This window comes from Zingiber officinale, chromosome 7B, assembly GCF_018446385.1.
Source record: "Zingiber officinale cultivar Zhangliang chromosome 7B, Zo_v1.1, whole genome shotgun sequence".
NCBI lineage: Eukaryota > Viridiplantae > Streptophyta > Magnoliopsida > Zingiberales > Zingiberaceae > Zingiber > Zingiber officinale.
Genome location: NC_055999.1, coordinates 673,438 through 691,816, shown reverse-complemented (window position 1 = coordinate 691,816; position 18,379 = coordinate 673,438). Strand labels below are relative to the sequence as shown.

The following is an 18,379-nucleotide window of genomic DNA, read 5'->3' as shown; positions in this document are numbered from 1 at the left end:
GGGAACTCGTTCATCAATCACGGACGCCAATCTTAAAGTTTATGCACACCGGCGACGCCGGTCCACACTGCACTCATGATTCATCCAGGCCGTCCGTCCATTCACATCGGACCGTCAGCCATGTAGCGGTGGCTGCCAGCCTCTTAAAGTGAAAAATATCGAGTTGACTAACAACGCATAATCGAAATTACAGAGGAGATTTCATCTAGATCGTCCATTGTTGGAAGTACGGTGAGATGAGGCCCCACGAGACGAGGCGATAAAACTGTAAAAACAAAATCATTAATTAATTAATAAAAGAGGAGTAAATAAATAGAGACGATCTCATGCCTTCCCTCCCTCCACACCGTCTCGTTCCACGCTGCACTATAATTTCCCTCCCTCCCGATTCTTTTAACCCACAACCCCCGCGCAAGCCCTCTTTGATCCGGCGACCCAGATCTCCGAAAGGACCCCCGATTCCGGTCGCCTCTCCGGCTGCCGTCTTCCGCCGCTACTGGATCCGCTCTTCCTCCCGGAATCCCAACAGGTACAAGGGCTTTTTTCCGTCAGGATTATTCCTCGATAACGACGACCTCTTTTGGGCTCGAGATCGGGGAATTCGAGCGGGTTCCTTTACGCCCTTCGGAGCTTTATATAGTAGGCGGGCGATGTCCGGCAGTCGAACTTCTGGGGACCGCCTGGCGCAGCCGTGCGGGCAGATCCCGCAACCGCTGAAGCATCAGCACCTACTGTTGTCCTCGCCGAGGCCGTCCTCGCGGGCGGATAACCACTGCTTTACTGTCGCTGATGGACAGGCATCAGGCGCCGAGGTGGCTGATTCCTTGATCGTTAACTCGCCTGTGAGCTCTAACCTCGCTGCTTGCTTTGGTTTTTTCAATTACAGTGGGAGATTTGATCTGATAGTTGCGAATCTTCCGGATGTTCTGTGTTTCTTGGTGTTGTGCGAGTTGGGTTTATAGTTTAACCATGTTAGGTGGATTTCTATTTTTTTATGGAAGTCGTAGATATCACATTCGGGCACTAAATTACTAGTGGAAGAACTAGGTTAGGCATGGATGGGAGGGATATGCCGTTTAAACTGGTGTTCCTGTGTATTCATGCTTATCTTTAGGATCCGTGGTATTCCCAATTTTGGATGTGTTACGTACTATCTTTGATACGCATATTTTTTTTTCCTGGCTTATTTTTAATAGAACTAAAGTCGTAATTTGGTTGAGTTTGTAAAGGTTGAAGCTGCCAAGGAAAACAACAGGAAATATCAATGTTTCCCTCAATTCCCAACGAATGGCAAAGTGAATGTGTCTCAAGACCTTTCACAAAATTATGATAAATTGTCAGGGGTTGAACTGGACCGATAGGGAATTTCTCTGATTCCTAAACCAGCTCTTATTGAGTGCTTATTGGGTCATGATGAAATGTAGAAGTATATATTACTCGTTTTGCTAAATATTTGTCATATATGTGTTTGTAGACTTGCGCTCCATATTGGCTCATGGCTTTCGTAATATAGTTGAATTGAGAGCATTAAGTTAGTTAATCATCAAACATGGATCTACAATGACAGTATACGAAAGCTGGACATAAAAATGAGTCAAAAAATCTTAACAACAACATGCATATACATGAATACTGTGTAGTCATTAACAACTCGTCTTGTGGAGATTGCCTTATGTACAAAGTTTAGCAACATATGGGCAATCAGATGTTTAAAGTAAAATATCTTAAATATGACCGTAGGTGCTAAAATTACAAATAACATGTAAAGTTGTTTCTGGCTTTTCATGATTTTGCAATTTATTATTTTGATTCTTTATGCTGCCTTTTTCTATCTCAGTTTGGTCAAGAGATTGAAAATCTGCATATCTTTTGTCAGTCAGTTGAGATATGGATCCAACTTTAAGCACCCTCATGATCTACCTATCATAATTGAATTTGTTTTGTCAGCATTTGTACTTTTTCATGAATGTGATGTTACTTGACAACTATGAATGATCACATGAATAATATTCACAAACTGATTGTTTATGAACTATTTTCAAGGTAAAAATCTTAGTACTCTTAAATGTTACATGGTTTATGTTGGATAAATTGCTGCCTCCTAAAACCAGTTCTAGTTAAGTTAGGAAAGGGCAAATTATGCCCTAACTAATTTCTAATGGTTAGTGCATGATTTTCGGAAGTTAAATGTGGAAGTGTTTTTGCTATTGTATCAAGTCAAAGTTTTATTAGTCTTTATAGCCTGATTTTAATTATCTGATTTTGAAGAGTTTTAATAAGCTCATATATGGGAAAGGAAAGTTATTAACTATTAGGAGATATTAGTAGAATCATTTATCTCGATTGAATTTTTGTATGATTAGATTTATAAAAGAAAAGGAAATCTCTCTGATTAAGCATGGATATGTTTGGAAGATCTTGAGGTTGTCTAGATTTTGATAATTGCTTTATGCAGTAAAGTTAGGTATTTTTAAAAACCTAACTTTTGCTTTGTTAGAATGCTTTAGCATGAAATATTCTTGAAAAGTAAAACTTGCCATAGCATTAGGTATTCTCCAAAACAGGGATGAGAAAAGAATCTACTGATTCAAGACAAGGTTGAAGTGAACTTGTTGATTTTATTGCATAAGTAAATAACGTGAAGCATGACATGTAGTTACTTAATTGCTAATTTTTTTTCTCTTTTAAATAAACATTTAATGCATTCTCTCTATGCTGCGTTAACCCAATCACTTGCAATATAATTTCATTACCTGATTAGTAAATATTCCTTATGAGTTGATAGCAATAATTCAACTGAAGTGATATACCATATCTTAGTTAAAGCGAAAGCCTGAACAAGGAGATAACGAGGCTTCTAAGTTGAGTGAGTGGAAGACTACTTCTGGCTCTCCTGAAGTAGTGATCAATCCTCTTGTTAAAATGACCAAGAAAACATATAGCAGATCCAAGGTATCCAAGAGCAGTAAGTCAGATATCAAAGACTCTCTGCCAAATGCAGGTGTGTATTGTCATCCTTCCAATACTAAAACAATGTTAATCTTCCAGTTGAAAAGTAGATTATTGTACGCATCTACACAGCAAACTGTAACTAGCTAAAAGGTTGATGGATTTTTCTCAGTATTCTGGACAGTGAACTGTAATAATGTTTTTTTTTTCAATTGGAAGTCTCAACTCATTAACTAGATTTTGTTTCCAGCAGGTTCACCTTCATGCAATGCTCTCTCTCTTGTTGGTACTTGCCGTTATGATAGCTCTTTAGGTGATTGATTTATCTCACTTTCATAAGAAAAAAATTCAAGTTTTCTTTATCACTGAGAATTCTTTTTCATCATCATCTAACTTCACTATCAGGACTCTTGACCAAACGATTTATCAATCTACTTAAACATGCACAAGATGGCACTCTTGACTTGAATAAAGCTGCAGAAACACTTGAGGTGAAGTAAATGTTGTCTAATTTGAATAATTCTTCTTCTTTTATACATAATTAGAATTTTACATGTAGGTGCAAAAGAGGCGGATTTATGACATTACTAATGTGCTTGAAGGGATAGGATTGATAGAAAAGAATCTCAAAAACAAGATTCATTGGACGTAAATTATATTTTCCTCTATAATCTTAATATTTTCTGTGCTCAAAATATTTGTTATTTCAATATGAAGAAATTTTCATTAGATGCATTACAGGGGCTTAGATGATGCAATGCCAGGAGAGGTTGAAAATGATATGCCAATGCTGCAGGTATGACTCATTGCTTTCTTGGCAGAATCAAATAAACCCATTTTAAATCTTCATGTTTCGAGTAAGTTGCTGTTAAATTTTTCGCTGATGCACAAGATCATCAAAGTTTGCCTAATATTTTCATCCCTTCAGACAGAAGTTGAAAACCTAGTCTCGCAAGAACGTCAGTTGGATGAGTGCATCAGGTTTGGTTCCATTACTAAATGTAGCTTCTATCTACTGATGCCTAACATGCTACAATATGCATAGTATGCTGAAACGTTCTAGTTTTTATAGCAAAATGCAAGAAAGCATGAGTGTGTTCACTGAAGAAGAAAGTAATCAAAAGTATGCTATTTTTTTCTTGCATTTGCCCACATATGTTGCTACATTTACAAATTAAAATAATGTTCTGTTGCTTGTAAAATTTCAGGCTGCTTTACCTGACCGAAGATGACATCAAAAGACTACCCTGCTTTCAGGTTTTCTTACATGTTTCCCTTGTTTATTTGAAAATAAAAATTAAATTTTGGCTGTTAGTAATCGCTGAAGATTATCCTTGATATTCATGCTTTGTAGAATCAGACACTTATAGCTATAAAAGCACCTCATGGTACCACCCTGGAGGTTCCAGATCCTGATGAGGTAAAAAGAGTCAGTGAGCCAATATTATTTATTTATTTATTGATCCAGATGTTAACCAGAAGTTCTCCTTCTACATGAAGGCTTTTGAATATCCACATCAGAGATACCGAATTGTCGTACGAAGCACAATGGGTCCTATTGATATTTACCTTGTAAGGTAGTCATTCCTTTTTATAAGCATAGTATTTGTAAACCAGCATTTTAATTAGATTTTATTTGTCTTATACTAATTCCTCTTCTCTATTCCTTTTTATTGCTAGTAAATTTGAAAAGAATTTTGAGGAGATGAATGGTGTTGAGACCCCTTCAAGAACCGATCATGTGACAAATTCACAATCGCTTGAGACCTCCATCTTGGCAGTTGCAACAGATGAGAGCAGAGATAAGAAATTGGAATTTAAAAATCAAGATAGTCAGGGATGCCTTGATGCAAGTTCTGCAGAGGATAATGGCTCTGGTATGACAAAGATTGTAGCTTCTGAAATTGATGTAAGTCCTGCATCTGACCCTGCAGATTTCAAACTGTCGTACCTATGATTACTCTGGGAATTTTAGTCAATTTCAGTTAGGATTTCTCCCATGATAGTGACATAGTTCAGACAGAAGAGCATTCTAGTTTCAACTTTTTATCCGACAAAATGCTTAGATGTTTGGCTATCACAGTTTAACTATCAGAAGATTAATTTCTTGTCATTGTTAAACTACAGAAAATTTATATAACTTTCTTTTGACATGCTTATCCTTAGCAAGACACTTTTACCAAGCATATTTGTTTTAATCATACAGATGTATGTATTTAGTGTTAGATAGTCGGGGTTTATGTTATAGCCATGCATAGTTTTATTGCTCGTAAATTTGAAGTTGGCAGTAGAAGACAGTTTTATCGGATTCACTCTCATTGTCTTCTGCACACAAAAGTACGTATTTGAGTTAAAGACCATTTTCTTTTGCAGACTGATGCTGACTACTGGCTTCAATCAGATTTTGGAGCTAGTATTACAGATTTATGGAACACACCACGTATCCTTCCCGATATTTGCTTATATCAATTTCCGTGTGTACTATTACTTCCAATACTGCTTGAGATCCTTAACTGGTACAGACGAATCATATTGGAACGGGTTTAGTACAGATGACTTCATTACAGGCAGTACTACCCCACCGGAGCATCAAACTCCATGTGTAGCTATTGACCCTCCGACACATTCTCCACTCAGATAAATATGTAGAGACAGGTAAAAAGGGATATAAGACGTCATTTTGTGGGGATGAAAGAAGATTACGCCCATCAGAATTCAGGCTATGAAGCAATTGATGAATCAAATAACAAACTGATGAGCTCGTTGCAATGGCAGCACTCTCAGCTGCCATAAATGACCTTCACAGCCCGTATGTGGGTTAACTTTTACATCTAACCGCATCATTCCTTAATGGAATATCCAATCTCTATCATTTCTATTTTCATCCGACTAGTCTGACCTGTATCTAGTTAGATGCATGCATGTTAATAGTTTGTGTTCTGTCCAATCGATTACAGAGAAGGCAAATTGGTGAGCAGTTTTCCAGAAATCCCTGTCCAATCATTTGAAAGCTGGCTGGGCGTCTGATGTGCATTCGTCAGAAATCCCTATGAGCTTGCTTTTGACAATCTTCAGTCCCAATTGAGTTTTAGAAATTGTCAAAAGCTATATTATCTTCTTTAGTTGTACCAATGTATCATAAGCTAGTATTTTATTCTTGTACTGAAGCTGTCACACGGGACTGATAAATCTTTGTTTAAGATAAGAAGCTTTAAATTGGAATAATCTTCTATCGAATGATCCACTTGACCCGTCTCATCCGTGGCAATCCCAATCTAAGGGGAAAAAACAAAGAACGCAAGATGCAACTAGTAGCTGTGTCTAGCTATGCATGATCATGGATTTCACCTCTCCAATAAAATACCGTTTCTTTCCTCGGATAAAAAGATATAGCTAGTTGGCCGTTAAATTCCAATTGTCAGCGTCTTAATACTACTGCTAATAATAATAACGACAATAACGAATCTATTATAATTAATTATATTATTATAACAAGAAAGGTCAAATTGGTTCTGCTCGCCAACACTGACCCAAACCCGGGTCAATGCTTCTTCCTCATCCTCATCCCAAAGACAGCAACAGCAAGTGGGCCACAACGACGCCGCCCCCTCATTTCCTGGGTCTCTTTCTAAGTTCTAACCACCCCCAAAATCCATCTCACATTACGTTGACTTCAAAAGATAAACTCGATTTGCAAATCTACTAATTATAGTAAATATTTGCAATATCATTTAATTATAGAATTACTAAAATTGGCCCTTAACTTCCTTTAATGGATTAATTAAATCTTATCCCGCGTCTATAAAATTGTTGGTCTCATCCCTCCTCTCCTCCATCGTCCTTCGCTACGATGTTCAACGACGCCAACGACGCTATGATCAAGAAGCCCCCGCTGGGTCCGTCGGAGAGCCTCCTAATCCGTCGGCGAGGTAAAGCCGTCCCGGCGCCGCTCGACCTCGCGCCCGTCGTCGGCGCCCAGGAGAGGGAGTACACCAGCCTCCGCGACGTCATCGTTGGCGGTCCGCCGCAGTCTGCCTCCGTGCTCGCCTCTCCCGTCGCCACGCCCGGCGCTGGCGAGATCCGGATGAAGAACCGCCTCGTCCAGCAGGCAGCGCAGGCGTACCTTCAGCCGACTCCTACGGCCGCCAGCCAGCGTCCCCGCCGTGGACTCCTCCTCTCCTCCGACGGAGAATCCTGCGGCGAGCACCTACGCCACTGCCTCCGGTTCTTCGCCGGCATCTGCCGGTCGGTCTGGCAATTCTTTTGCCCGTTTGAATCCAGTAGATTTCTCCTCATTCATATCAGATGCTGATAAATTCAACTAAAACAAAAGACCGGCCTCAACTTAAAATTTTTTTTTTGGCTAATGTATCTTCATATACATGTTTTTATATATTTCCACCAATTAATAGGCCTTTCTGAGTATGTAGCAAAACTCACGCTGCAACTAGACCTGACCCAGGCCGGGTCTCGAGTCCAAACCGGATCCCGCCCAGATTGGTAATCGGGTCAATAGGACAGAACGGTAACCAGCTTGGCTGACTGTTAAACCCGGAACTTTTTGTTTTTATTTTGTTTTGTGAATGTTCGGTTCTGACCGTTGGATGAAATTTTTTTTTTTTTAATGATTGAGATTAATTAATTAATTTTTTATTAATGATTATAATTTAATATCGATTATTCTTCTAATCATTATCTTTTGCATCATCATTCTCTACTCTATCTATCCAACTCCGAAACCTCGATAACTTTTAATTTTAATTCTCCAATAATAATATAAATTTATTATCTTGGTCTCATAAAAGCAAAAATAAAATAAAATTAGTAATATTCAATTTACAGATAATGAGTCAAGCAGATTTCGATATCCGAGACAATAAAAAAAATACCAATGGCGATACTAATAACATTCGGGATACTTATTTTTTAAAATCATATATTTTTATTAAATATTTTAAAAAATCAATCTTTCAAATAAATAGTGTAAAATACGTAAAGCCTCTTACAAATTGAAATTTAGCTAGATCTATCTTTTTTTAAAAAAATATTATTCTTTTAATTATGAGTTTAAATGCACATTTGAATAAATATGTTCCTCGGGTAACACTTTCTCTTACAATTAAACAAAAAAATAATTAAATAATTTAATAAATTAACTAATAAATTTTTTATATTATAATATTTAGAATAATTGGCAAACACATTCATAAATAAATGTGACTTGTCATTCGTGCCTTTTCAAAAATTCAAACAACTTTTTATTAACCTGAAAATTATAATATGACGGAAATTAAAGATTAAATTTTTTTCTTATTAATTAGTGTAAAATAACGATCACTTAATAATTATAGAGGAAAAATTAAACGATCAGTTATAATTTTTTATTGTAACATAATGACTTGGAATTAATTTCGATTGTTATATTAACGACCCATAAATTATATGACTGTAAATTAATTTTATTAATTTCAATCGTTATATACAGTCGATAAATAATATAATTGTAAATTAATGATGATGAATTTTAGAATCTGTGGTTAAGTTTTCTTCAATAATATTATTTTTTAATAATAATAATAATAATAATAATAATAATAATAATATACCATGCATAAATTTGACAATATATTAAATGAAATACAAGTGCAGAATTTTATATTATGTTACAACTTATATTTGTGATGCACATTACATCATTGACATTATCTTAAATACTAAATAATTAAATGTTGATATTTGGAATACCCTACAGGTAAAAAGAAATTATTGAGATAAAAAGTTAGGGAACAAAAGCTTACCAACAAGAAGATGATTCATAAAATAATTCAACAAATAAAATATACAAATCTTTTATATTTAGAAGGATTTGGTGGACAAGGTAAAGATTAAATTATTTAGGATAAGATTAAAAAATTTGTACTATTATTTATAATTTGATTAATGGCTAAATTTATTTGGATTATGTGAATATTTATTTATCTTAATAATAATAATAATATCATGTAATTATTAATTTTGTACCTTAAAATTTAAATTTTTGTTATCAATAATTTGATTTTATTTTAATGTAGAAATTATTTTATAACATTAATCCAAAATTAGAAGTTAGGGCGAAGTTAAAGTTATCTTTGATATTTTAACATGCTTACAAACCATAGTCATTTAAGGGGAAAATAATTATGGGGAAAATAGATTCTAATTTTAGTACAATATATATTTCAAATAATAAGTTTATATAAATTGAGATAGAGTTTAGTGAGATGTCAATGCATTGTGATCAAATATGACACAGACTTAATTAACCTTTTGTTTGTTATACAATACTGCCAATTAGAGACTGGCCGGTTGCTCAACCGAATTTCAGTCTTTAAATGGATTTAATGACCGATTTAGAGATAGAAATCTTTAGTCTATAATTTTGGTTGCTATTTTAGTGATCGATTTCAAAATCCGTCACTAAACTTAGAGATTGATTTCGAAATCGATGTTTTATTTTTAATTTTGAGTTAACTCAAGTATTTGGTTCTTGTAAATAAATGTCAGCAGCTACCTCTTAAATTAAATCTATTATATGTAAGTTATCATCATATTAGAAAATTTACAATAGATATACTTCCATGAAAAAAAAACTTCTATTTTCAAAGTATGAGATTTCACAAAATAAAATTGACTAAATTCATGATTCACCGCCACTTCATTATTACGTTGGAGGCATATGGAATATTATATAATATCCAAAAGACTGTTGAGTTTACAGCAAAATAGAAATACAAAGCTGATTTCAAGTATAAAATTTTTATTCGATGTAATTGATTATATGAATCTGTATAGATTTTATTTCATATTATATTATTATTTATATTTGGTCTTACATTTAAAAATAGATGTCATATTGCACTTCATGACAAGAGTCAAAGTAACATACCTTTTTCCTCATCTTTTTCAAATGTTGAAAGAGCACTAATTGTATGGACATTACCCATCATTTCACTAACTTTTGTTGCAGTTTTAGCAAAATAAAACCACAAGACTTAGCATCACGGATGTTAGAATGTCTCTTGTTAGAATAAATAGAGCACAAACTTTGCAAATTGTGCACGATTATCATAATGTCTTTCTTTGACCTGGCCTCCTCTCTAAAAGCTATAGAAAATGGAATTCAGAAGACACATTTAACTGTCTTAATATTGCACTTGTCAAACTGAGTAAAAATTTTGTGAAGCACATGCAACATGCATCTTGAGACACCATCACTTGAACTATTAACATTATTACAAACAAACTTCACCTAAATGACTAAGGTGTTGAAGTCGAGGTTTACAATTCTGTTTCAGTATGAGTTTTGATATCTGATTCTGTCTAGAAACGGTAAAGACAGTTAATTAGGGATATGGCTCCGTAGTTGACCATATGGAAACTCCGCTCTACTCTATAAAATTAATAACATTAGTACTGAGCCAGGGAAGAGGTCTTCAGTATTAGTCCTCCGATGATCAAGTTAGTTACAAGAATAGTAGTAAGGTGACAAAGAGAACTGTAGCAACAACAGGAGCGTAATCACAAAGAACGCATACCTCCGTCGATGGATAGACTTTCCTTTATATAGTAATCCTGTAGTAGACGTGCACACTTCTCAATGCACGTGTACGTTTTCCCAACATCTTATGAAAAGAAAAGTTAGAAAAGTGTCTCTGACACTTTTCCTTAACAGGGTATGTAAATCTTTGACATGACAGTGGAAGCTTCCACCGTACAATTTGACGATGGACCATGCCTTATTGTCAACAGTACTAACTCCTAGAAGATATGATGAGCTACGCAAGGGATTCCACTATTTGGCAGAGCGGGGGAACCGCTCGGCCAGGATTCCCCGCCCCCGGTCGCTCAATGTTGTTCTTCTTCATAGTCGCTCGGCTTAGTAGGTCATTCCTCGCTCGGTCGGACAGGCGATTTGGTCGGACTATCCTTCATTTGATCACAGTTGTGAGCATCTGATATCTTCTCTATAGTCGTCCCGACTGGACGAGCAATATGCTCAGATGAGCCTTTGAGCCGAGCCGACCTGAAAGGCTCGGCCCATTGCCACCCGCTCGGCCAACTTTGGCGACCCGACAATTTTTTGCCTTTAACCGCTTTGACTTTAACCTCAATGTCGACTGTTACGTTGTTCTTGCTTTTGACTCATATTTAGTAGGCTCTCTTTACTACCGTATCAATATCCACTCGGAATGATACAGTGGAGGCATGCTGAACTGGGCTCAGTTCAGCATGAGTTAGATCGTGATAACAGTTGTGCATCCGAGTCGATGAATTTATGATCGAATTTGAATCTATTTGGTTATAATTAAGACCTGATTATACCCCTAACGGGAGGAATTGGGATTACTAACTAGATTAAATGGGAATTAACTCTTGATGATTATTCTTTCATACATTGTTCTCTGTCTGCTCGGAGTTATTTTGTACTCATGCCCCTTTTTCCTTTGGCCTCCAGGTGCCCTCCGGATGCATAAGCCAAAGGCGGTTCCTTGATGGTTGCTAGAGATCCCTGCTCCGAAGATGTCTCGTTGGTGGTCTTTTGTACTAATTTGTAGTTTACAATGTTCCTATCCGAAGATGTCTCGTTGGTGGTCTTTTGTACTAATTTGTAGTTTACAATGTTCCTATCTGTTGTGAATGTTGCATGGATGTTCCTATCTGTTATAGTAAGGCCCTCATCTCCTTTTCCAAGAGCAAGCTGAGCCTTTATATACCTGCATTTAGAGAGAAAAAGATAATCAATGGAGTATATATCTTTGCTATAGCAACTGTTACATCTTAATTTGGAACACCAATAGTACCTTTCATCAGATGCCTGCTGAGCAGCTATATACTTATTCTCTAGCCGTTTCTGTTATGCTAATATTACCTTGAACATCGAAAAAGTGAAAAATACTTGAAAGGGAAAATAGTGAATCTAACCTATGAACCATGTATGAATGTTCTTGCAGCCAGATGTAGATATGGTGCAGGGACCATACCAACTACCAAGAGAAGGTAAAAATGCTTAGTGGGCTACTCGCCATCATATACAGCTAAGGCTCACCAATGTGCACAAACCTAGGAGGCACGTGCGAGTACCACAACTCACAAGAGTCGTGCCAAAAGGCGATTCGCTCACCCCCAGTATCTCCGTCAATTCGTTCCAGGATCAACACGAAAGAGGTAAATCGTGATAACTAGAGAAGCTAGTGCGCAGTGGAAAGAGATACACAGGGACCAAGAAATTACGCCTTGACTATCTCAAGGTTTGAACTCACGCTCTCAAGTGTCAAACTTCTACGCACTAACTACTCTAGCTAAGTCCGTGGGAGCACAGCTCACAAGACTCGTGAAATATGGCTTGGTGCATGCTGAAAGAGTATAATTTTAGTTACTAAATTGCAATGGAAGACCTAAAACATGCAAGTGTTCCCACTCTTAATAAACATATACTCCTACATAATATTATTGATAGGAATCATTTTTACATAATCTGAGCTCTCCTAGGATAGAGATGTGCTGATTGTTTCCCCTAATTTTCCATTAGATGATATAGAATTTGTGCATCATTATCCATAAATGTAAAAAATGACTTGCAGACAAGCATTCAGATAAGAAGGCAAACCTAGCATACACTTTGTATGTGAGGGCACTGATGTGGCGATGGAGGGAGGTTAATTTGACACGAAGTCAACTGTCAGGGTGGAGGTCAAAATTAAAATGGTCAATACTGAGTGTCAAAGGGTCAAACGGAGAACAATTGTAATGATCAATTAGGTCAGTCAGGGCCCTACCGGTGAGAGACATGTCCGAGCAGACCACTCGTCCAGCTCGGAATGATATGTAAGACAACTGGCACTCAATACGGAATAGTAGGATGTCGAGGGAGACCAGATAACTTGTTCGAATGGGGAAGACATGTGCTACACAACCATTGCACAGAAGAGCAACTAAGGTCGACAGAACGGAGAGCTCCTGGCCGAACGACTATCTCGTTCGGCCAAGCAGCGGGACCTGGCCATGGACGGAGCGGAGTCCCGACCGATCAACTATCCCGCTTGGCCAAGCAACAGGGCCACCGTAGTATCTCTCCATATTCTTTTGGGAGGTAGTGCCGTTGACACGAGATATGGTCGACAAACGGATTGTACGGCGAAAACGTCTACTGTCTTGTTAGGGACATACATGTCTTGTTAAGATATATTGTCAGCGGTACTTTCCGGACAAGTCCTTTCATAGGACATATCGGAGAGCGTGCTCATACCTTGAAAAGTGTGCACGTAGTCCACCAGGGCTCTATATAAAGGAGGTCCATCATTGACGGAGGTACACATTATCTACTATTTACGTATAGTTCTATAGTTGCTCTATTTTTCTCCATATTCCGGTGAATAAATTAAGTGTTGGAGGGCTAACGCCAGAAACCCCTTCTATGACTTAACACTAATATTATTTATTTTATAAAATAGAGCAAGATCTTCGGTCAGTGAAACCGTCACATCTTCAATTTTCTATATTCCTGCTTTCGGACAGCATGATGCACCATACGCAGAAGAGAAGAGATACTTCAAATAAAAAACAATCTGGGATACCAGTGCTATAGCTTGTCACATCTTTGTCAAATCATCATTCATTTCAACAACAGTTTGGTCCAAAAGCTAAGCTTTTCTAGATCTTCCATATAGAACTCAAAACAGCATTTACTGAAAGGTTTTGACAAAAATTAATCAGATCGAAATAGCATTTGCATAGGGCTTAATTTCTCATCAGTTGAGGGAATAAATTAAATAAAGCAGATCAAAATCAAGCAACTCATTCGTTTTATTGTCGGAGCAAGCAATTTGTCGATTGCGACACAGTCAATATATAATGGATGCAGTGGAGGTCTAGTGAACTATGCATTTAAGTTTAATGTTTATCCGAGAGAATGAAGGCATAACCAATATTGAAGCAAACAGCCCCGGTCTACGTTGGCTAAGATGAATGCAATCGAGCCAAGAATTAATGGACAATTAGAAATCCCGGTGAAAGTATACTGCTGGATGAGAATGGAAATTAGATGGTTTGTCAACTCTAAAAGCATGAGAGCGAGCATACATCCAACCATGATCAGGACAATTATTGTCTTTCGTACGTACTTTAGCCATTATTAGTTAGTAGTCATCCATAATTTATCTTTTTTCTATTGATTTAGGAACGGATTGACAAGAATATTAAAATGAACAAATCATCTTTTGTTATATGAGTAGAACATCCTGAGATACCCATCATTCTCACCCGTAGGTGCGGTGCCTAGTCATGCTTGAAGTTCTGTCAGAAAATTCTCAGCCTTCTGGCCGGGCTTTCTTGTTGCCTGTTGTCTCACGCGAGCTAGCTCCACTAGCTAGTATAGAAGAATTAGCCCATGGAACTAATTAAAAAAGAGGTTCAATTAGAAGGCATAGTAATTAATATAATGAGTGCGATCTTATATGTCTAGGGTTAGGGTTGGTTAATCATCTTAAAGTAGCACTTTAAATTAATGGAATGAACGAAATATATGCATACATGATAGAGGTGCAAAAAATTGGCCCTTTGAACTTACCGTGCACCGGCAAAGAGTCTTGAGTCTAATGTCAAGGGGTCAAATTACTTGCAAAAATATGAAAAGAGTCAAAGTCGATGCCAACCATAAAACATGTTACTGGTTAAGTTTATTAACTGTTCAAATCATCATTGATGTTATAAATATAGTTTACAAGACGAAATAAAATGACAGAGGAAAATAAGAGATCGTAAATTATAAAAACAAAATCCTAAATTTTAAATTAACAAAAACTAAGAAAAGTATTAACACTATTTAATTTTAATGAATTTTTAATGAGTTATAATTCTAAATAACTTAAGTTTGCAATAAATTATAATTAAAAATGATGTCTTTCTAAAACAAATAGGCTTTTTCAAAAAGTTGCAATTTCAAATATTTATTTTATTCTTACAGAAATTATGCTTATAGCTATTCAAGAATATCTGGTACCAACCCCGTTGATTCACTAATTCAGAGATATTGAATTTTTAAATTGAAAAAAATATTTTTGAAAGTATCTATGAAGTATATGTGGATTTATAGAGTAATTCGTGATCATAATTTTTAGTACGTCCAGTGGCGGATCCAGACAAAAATTTAAAGGGGTGCTAGATATAAATTTTAAACGGTGTAGCTCCTAAAAGCTACGCAGTTAGGCACATACCTTTTGCCTTCACCAACTCCTTCAACCTCCCTAACATCTCGTATATATCTGCTCTGTAGCATGGTGCGATTAATCATGTGAAAACAAACATCTTGTTTGATGCTGCATCCAGTCTCCTTCCTCACCCCATTGAATTGCATCAGTCTCCTGATCTCTTTAGCTTCTTCCAACATTCCATGGGATGCATACATGTTTGAAAACAATACATAGTTGTCGGAGTTATGGGGTTCGATCCTGAAGAGCTTTTGTGCCACTTTGCTGTCGAGTTCTAAGTTCCTAAACTTCCTACAAGCTGCAATCAAAGCACCCCACACAGATGAATCAGGCTGTATTGGCATTGCATCAATGGATTGCATTGCTTCATCCAAGTGGCCAGCTCATCCAAGCAAGTCTACCATGCAAGCATAGTACTTGAATCCCTGATCAACAAGCTCATTGTGGCTGCAAGCTGACAGAACAATAACAAATGTGATGTAGTCTAGGTCGATCCCCAAATCCACCATTTCATCAAACAATTTGATCACTTTGGATCCATGCCAATGTTGTTGGAAAGCAGTTATCATGGATGTCCAAGCGACCATATTTAACTGGTCCTTTGCCCCATTGAAGGTCTGATATGCATCTTCCTACCGCATTTTGCATACATGGTGATCGCGCACGCGGTTTTCACTGTCAAGGAATGGACTGCAACACCCTAACCCCATGAAGCTAGCATGGCCAAAGCTTAGAGTAAGATAGAAAAGGAGGTTTCATCTGGGAAAACTCCCTCTTCCACTATATCTAGTATGGCCAAAGCTTGGTGTCTGGGAAAACTCCCTCTCCCATTATATGTAGGAAACAACCACAAGCATCTTCGGGGCAATCACTTTCGATCCAACCCATCATCATAACATTCCAAGTCACAACATCTCTGTCGGAGCATATGTCGAACACCTTTGCAGCTTCATCCAAGCACCCACATTTGCAATACATGTCAATGAGCGAGTTCCTCACATAGGCCAAAGACGACTCAAGCTTAACCGCCAGTTCGTGCACCGCTCTCCCGAATATGATGCTGCACGCATTTGAGTACACACTCAACATGTTGGACAAGCTCAACTGATTTGGGTCAAGGACCCATCATCGTTCAACAACAAGCAAAAAGCCTCCATAGCGTCGTAGTATAGCTTGATGTGGACGAGCCCCACAATCAACGCATTCCAAGAGACAAGGTTCCTCATAGCCATTTCGTCGAACACCTTTCAGAAAATCCATGACCTGGCCGTATTTCACGTACATGTTGGTCAAGGCATTGGCGACATAGACAGGGACTCGATGCTGTGCCGGAGAGCGAGGCCGTGGATCTGGCGGCCGAAGCGGCCTACGCTAACACCGGCATAAGCGGGAAGGATGGTAGAGAAGGTGTGGGAGTTGGGAGCGAGGTTGGCAGAGGCGTGGAGCTGAGCGAAGAGGGAGAGGGCATCTAGCCATCGAGGGGTCGGCAAGAGCGGGAGATGTGGGCGATGGCGGATGTCTAGGCGATGATGCTGGAGTGGCGGCGGATATCGGCGAAGATGAGGAGGGCACGGTGGAGCTTTCCGGAGTTGGTGTAGAGGTCAATGAGTTGGGCGTGGAAGCGGTGGTCGTCTTCTTCGCTGTAATATGTAGTTTACTAGTGGAATTTTCTGGAGCAAGGGGGTGCTTGCGCACACCCTCGCGCCCCCTTGGCTCCGCCACTGAGTACGTCGAACATAAAATTTATGATCGGTAGTAAAACATCGATTTTCCTGTTGAGACACAATTTTATCTTTAAGGATTTCTCTAGGTATCTTCTTACGAAGTTTCATTATAACATCTATAATAACCTCTAGTTTAGATGGGCAGCCCGACAAATAGACAACGACATGAATTAACTTATCGACTTCACGAACAATACTATAAGAATTAATACTGAACATACCTCATGTAATAGTACACTACTTTTAAGCCTAGCTCCCTAACAAATAGTAAGCTCGTCGTCCTTACCTTTTTGTGGGGTGGTGAACGTCTCTCTTTTCTGACCACCTCTTTTCTCCCTCCCTGTTCTTATTCTCAAGCATGAATCGTTTCGAGCAGACAAGTAAAACAAAAAGAAATCGACGCTCTAATCAACAATGCACAAGATATGCTAGTTGGCTTTGCCTTTTTGCAGGATGGCGGTGACCGGGTGAATACAAATTTGATTAAACTAAACATACTAGTCGAATTTTAAAATTTAGTTGGACTTATTCTAAATTTTATTTTTTCCCTTAAAAAAATTGATTAATTCGATTAATTTGGTTCAAGTTCGATTTTAAATTTTTTTATCCTTCGAATAAATTAAATAAATCAAATTTTTGGATCAAATTTAATTTTTAAACCCTATTTTTAAAGACTGAAATTGAATTTTATTAAACAAAACTGATTATTTAGACCCTAATTAGATAATTCGGTTAATCCAATTTTTATCCGAATTAATTGATATTTTATTAATTTAGTTTATTCGGTTATTTTTAAAATTTTGATCGATTTAGTTAATTTGAAAAAAAAAAATTGATTATCAATTCTGTTCAATTTTAACCAAATAACTTATCCTTATTTTGTCGGGGAGTAGAACAACATTTGATATACTAACAGAAACAACATATTTAAACAAGTTAGACAAAATTATTTACGGTGTAAGATGAAAAAGTGTAATGTCACCTAATAATTGTCAAAGTTATCAATGAGATTTGGTCCCAATACATGTATTACACATAAAAAAATGTAATGCCACAATACTACTGATAGTTTTCCTTACCGATCCTTCCCCCAAAAAACCTAATTAAAGTTCTAGAGGCGAGAGTCTCATGCATTGCATGTCATGTCAAATTTTCTATTTGAATTACTTTGTTTGTGTTTGGATGAATGTTTCTTTAATGTTAGATCTTTGACTTCTGATTGAAGATTATTAACTAATATGTTTGAGCTTGTATAAGTTTGATAGGCTTTTTATCATTTTATAGGATTTCATAATTAATTATCAATAATTTATCTATCTATATCAACTTGCATAATATTCTTTGTTGGCAAAATAACTTAACTTATAGTTTCTTGATGATAGTTTCACTAAAGTGGTCATTGTTTATATTTTATTGAAAATAATATTATATTTAACTAGCCGTCTTTCACTTCTAGCTTCT

General features: G+C 37.0%; 2 protein-coding genes across 4 annotated transcripts; one reads left to right on the top strand and one right to left on the bottom strand.

Moving 5' to 3' along the window:
- Positions 1–349: 349 nt before the first annotated feature.
- On the top strand, positions 350–6,193 carry LOC122004878 (transcription factor E2FB-like). 3 transcript variants are annotated; one of them, XR_006118288.1, is made up of 15 exons: positions 350–842; positions 2,821–3,001; positions 3,200–3,262; positions 3,355–3,440; positions 3,509–3,597; positions 3,691–3,745; positions 3,878–3,930; positions 4,022–4,072; positions 4,158–4,206; positions 4,304–4,369; positions 4,450–4,526; positions 4,630–4,858; positions 5,323–5,389; positions 5,472–5,758; positions 5,907–6,193. XR_006118288.1 is itself a non-coding variant. In XM_042559711.1 (14 exons), exons 1-14 carry the CDS (start codon positions 651–653, stop codon positions 5,588–5,590), a joined length of 1,374 nt encoding a protein of 457 aa, XP_042415645.1. In that variant the 5' UTR covers positions 350–650; the 3' UTR covers positions 5,591–6,193. The 3 variants fall into 3 exon arrangements, 2 of the variants coding, with proteins under 2 accessions (XP_042415645.1, XP_042415644.1); XM_042559711.1 differs by having other exon boundaries at positions 3,203–3,262; positions 5,472–6,193; XM_042559710.1 differs by having other exon boundaries at positions 5,472–6,193.
- Positions 6,194–13,652: 7,459 nt separating this feature from the next.
- LOC122004877 (pentatricopeptide repeat-containing protein At2g13600-like) lies at positions 13,653–17,032 on the bottom strand. The gene is made up of 2 exons (XM_042559709.1): positions 15,201–17,032; positions 13,653–14,380 (listed from the first exon to the last, which is right to left on the bottom strand). The coding sequence occupies exons 1-2, from the start codon at positions 15,554–15,556 to the stop codon at positions 14,368–14,370; spliced, it is 369 nt and encodes a 122-aa protein (XP_042415643.1). The 5' UTR covers positions 15,557–17,032; the 3' UTR covers positions 13,653–14,367.
- Positions 17,033–18,379: the final 1,347 nt, after the last annotated feature.

What these genes read in the sequence shown, in the direction of transcription:
- LOC122004878 (XM_042559710.1), top strand. Translation starts at nt 651, where the DNA reads ATGTCCGGCAGTCGAACTTCTGGGGACCGCCTGGCGCAGCCGTGCGGG. An exon ending in AGGTTCCAGATCCTGATGAG is followed by an intron (nt 4,370 to 4,449) that starts GTAAAAAGAGTC and finishes TTCTACATGAAG; the next exon opens with GCTTTTGAATATCCACATCA. An exon ending in ATTGATATTTACCTTGTAAG is followed by an intron (nt 4,527 to 4,629) that starts GTAGTCATTCCT and finishes TTTTATTGCTAG; the next exon opens with TAAATTTGAAAAGAATTTTG.
- LOC122004877 (XM_042559709.1), bottom strand. Translation starts at nt 15,556, where the DNA reads ATGCAATCCATTGATGCAATGCCAATACAGCCTGATTCATCTGTGTGG.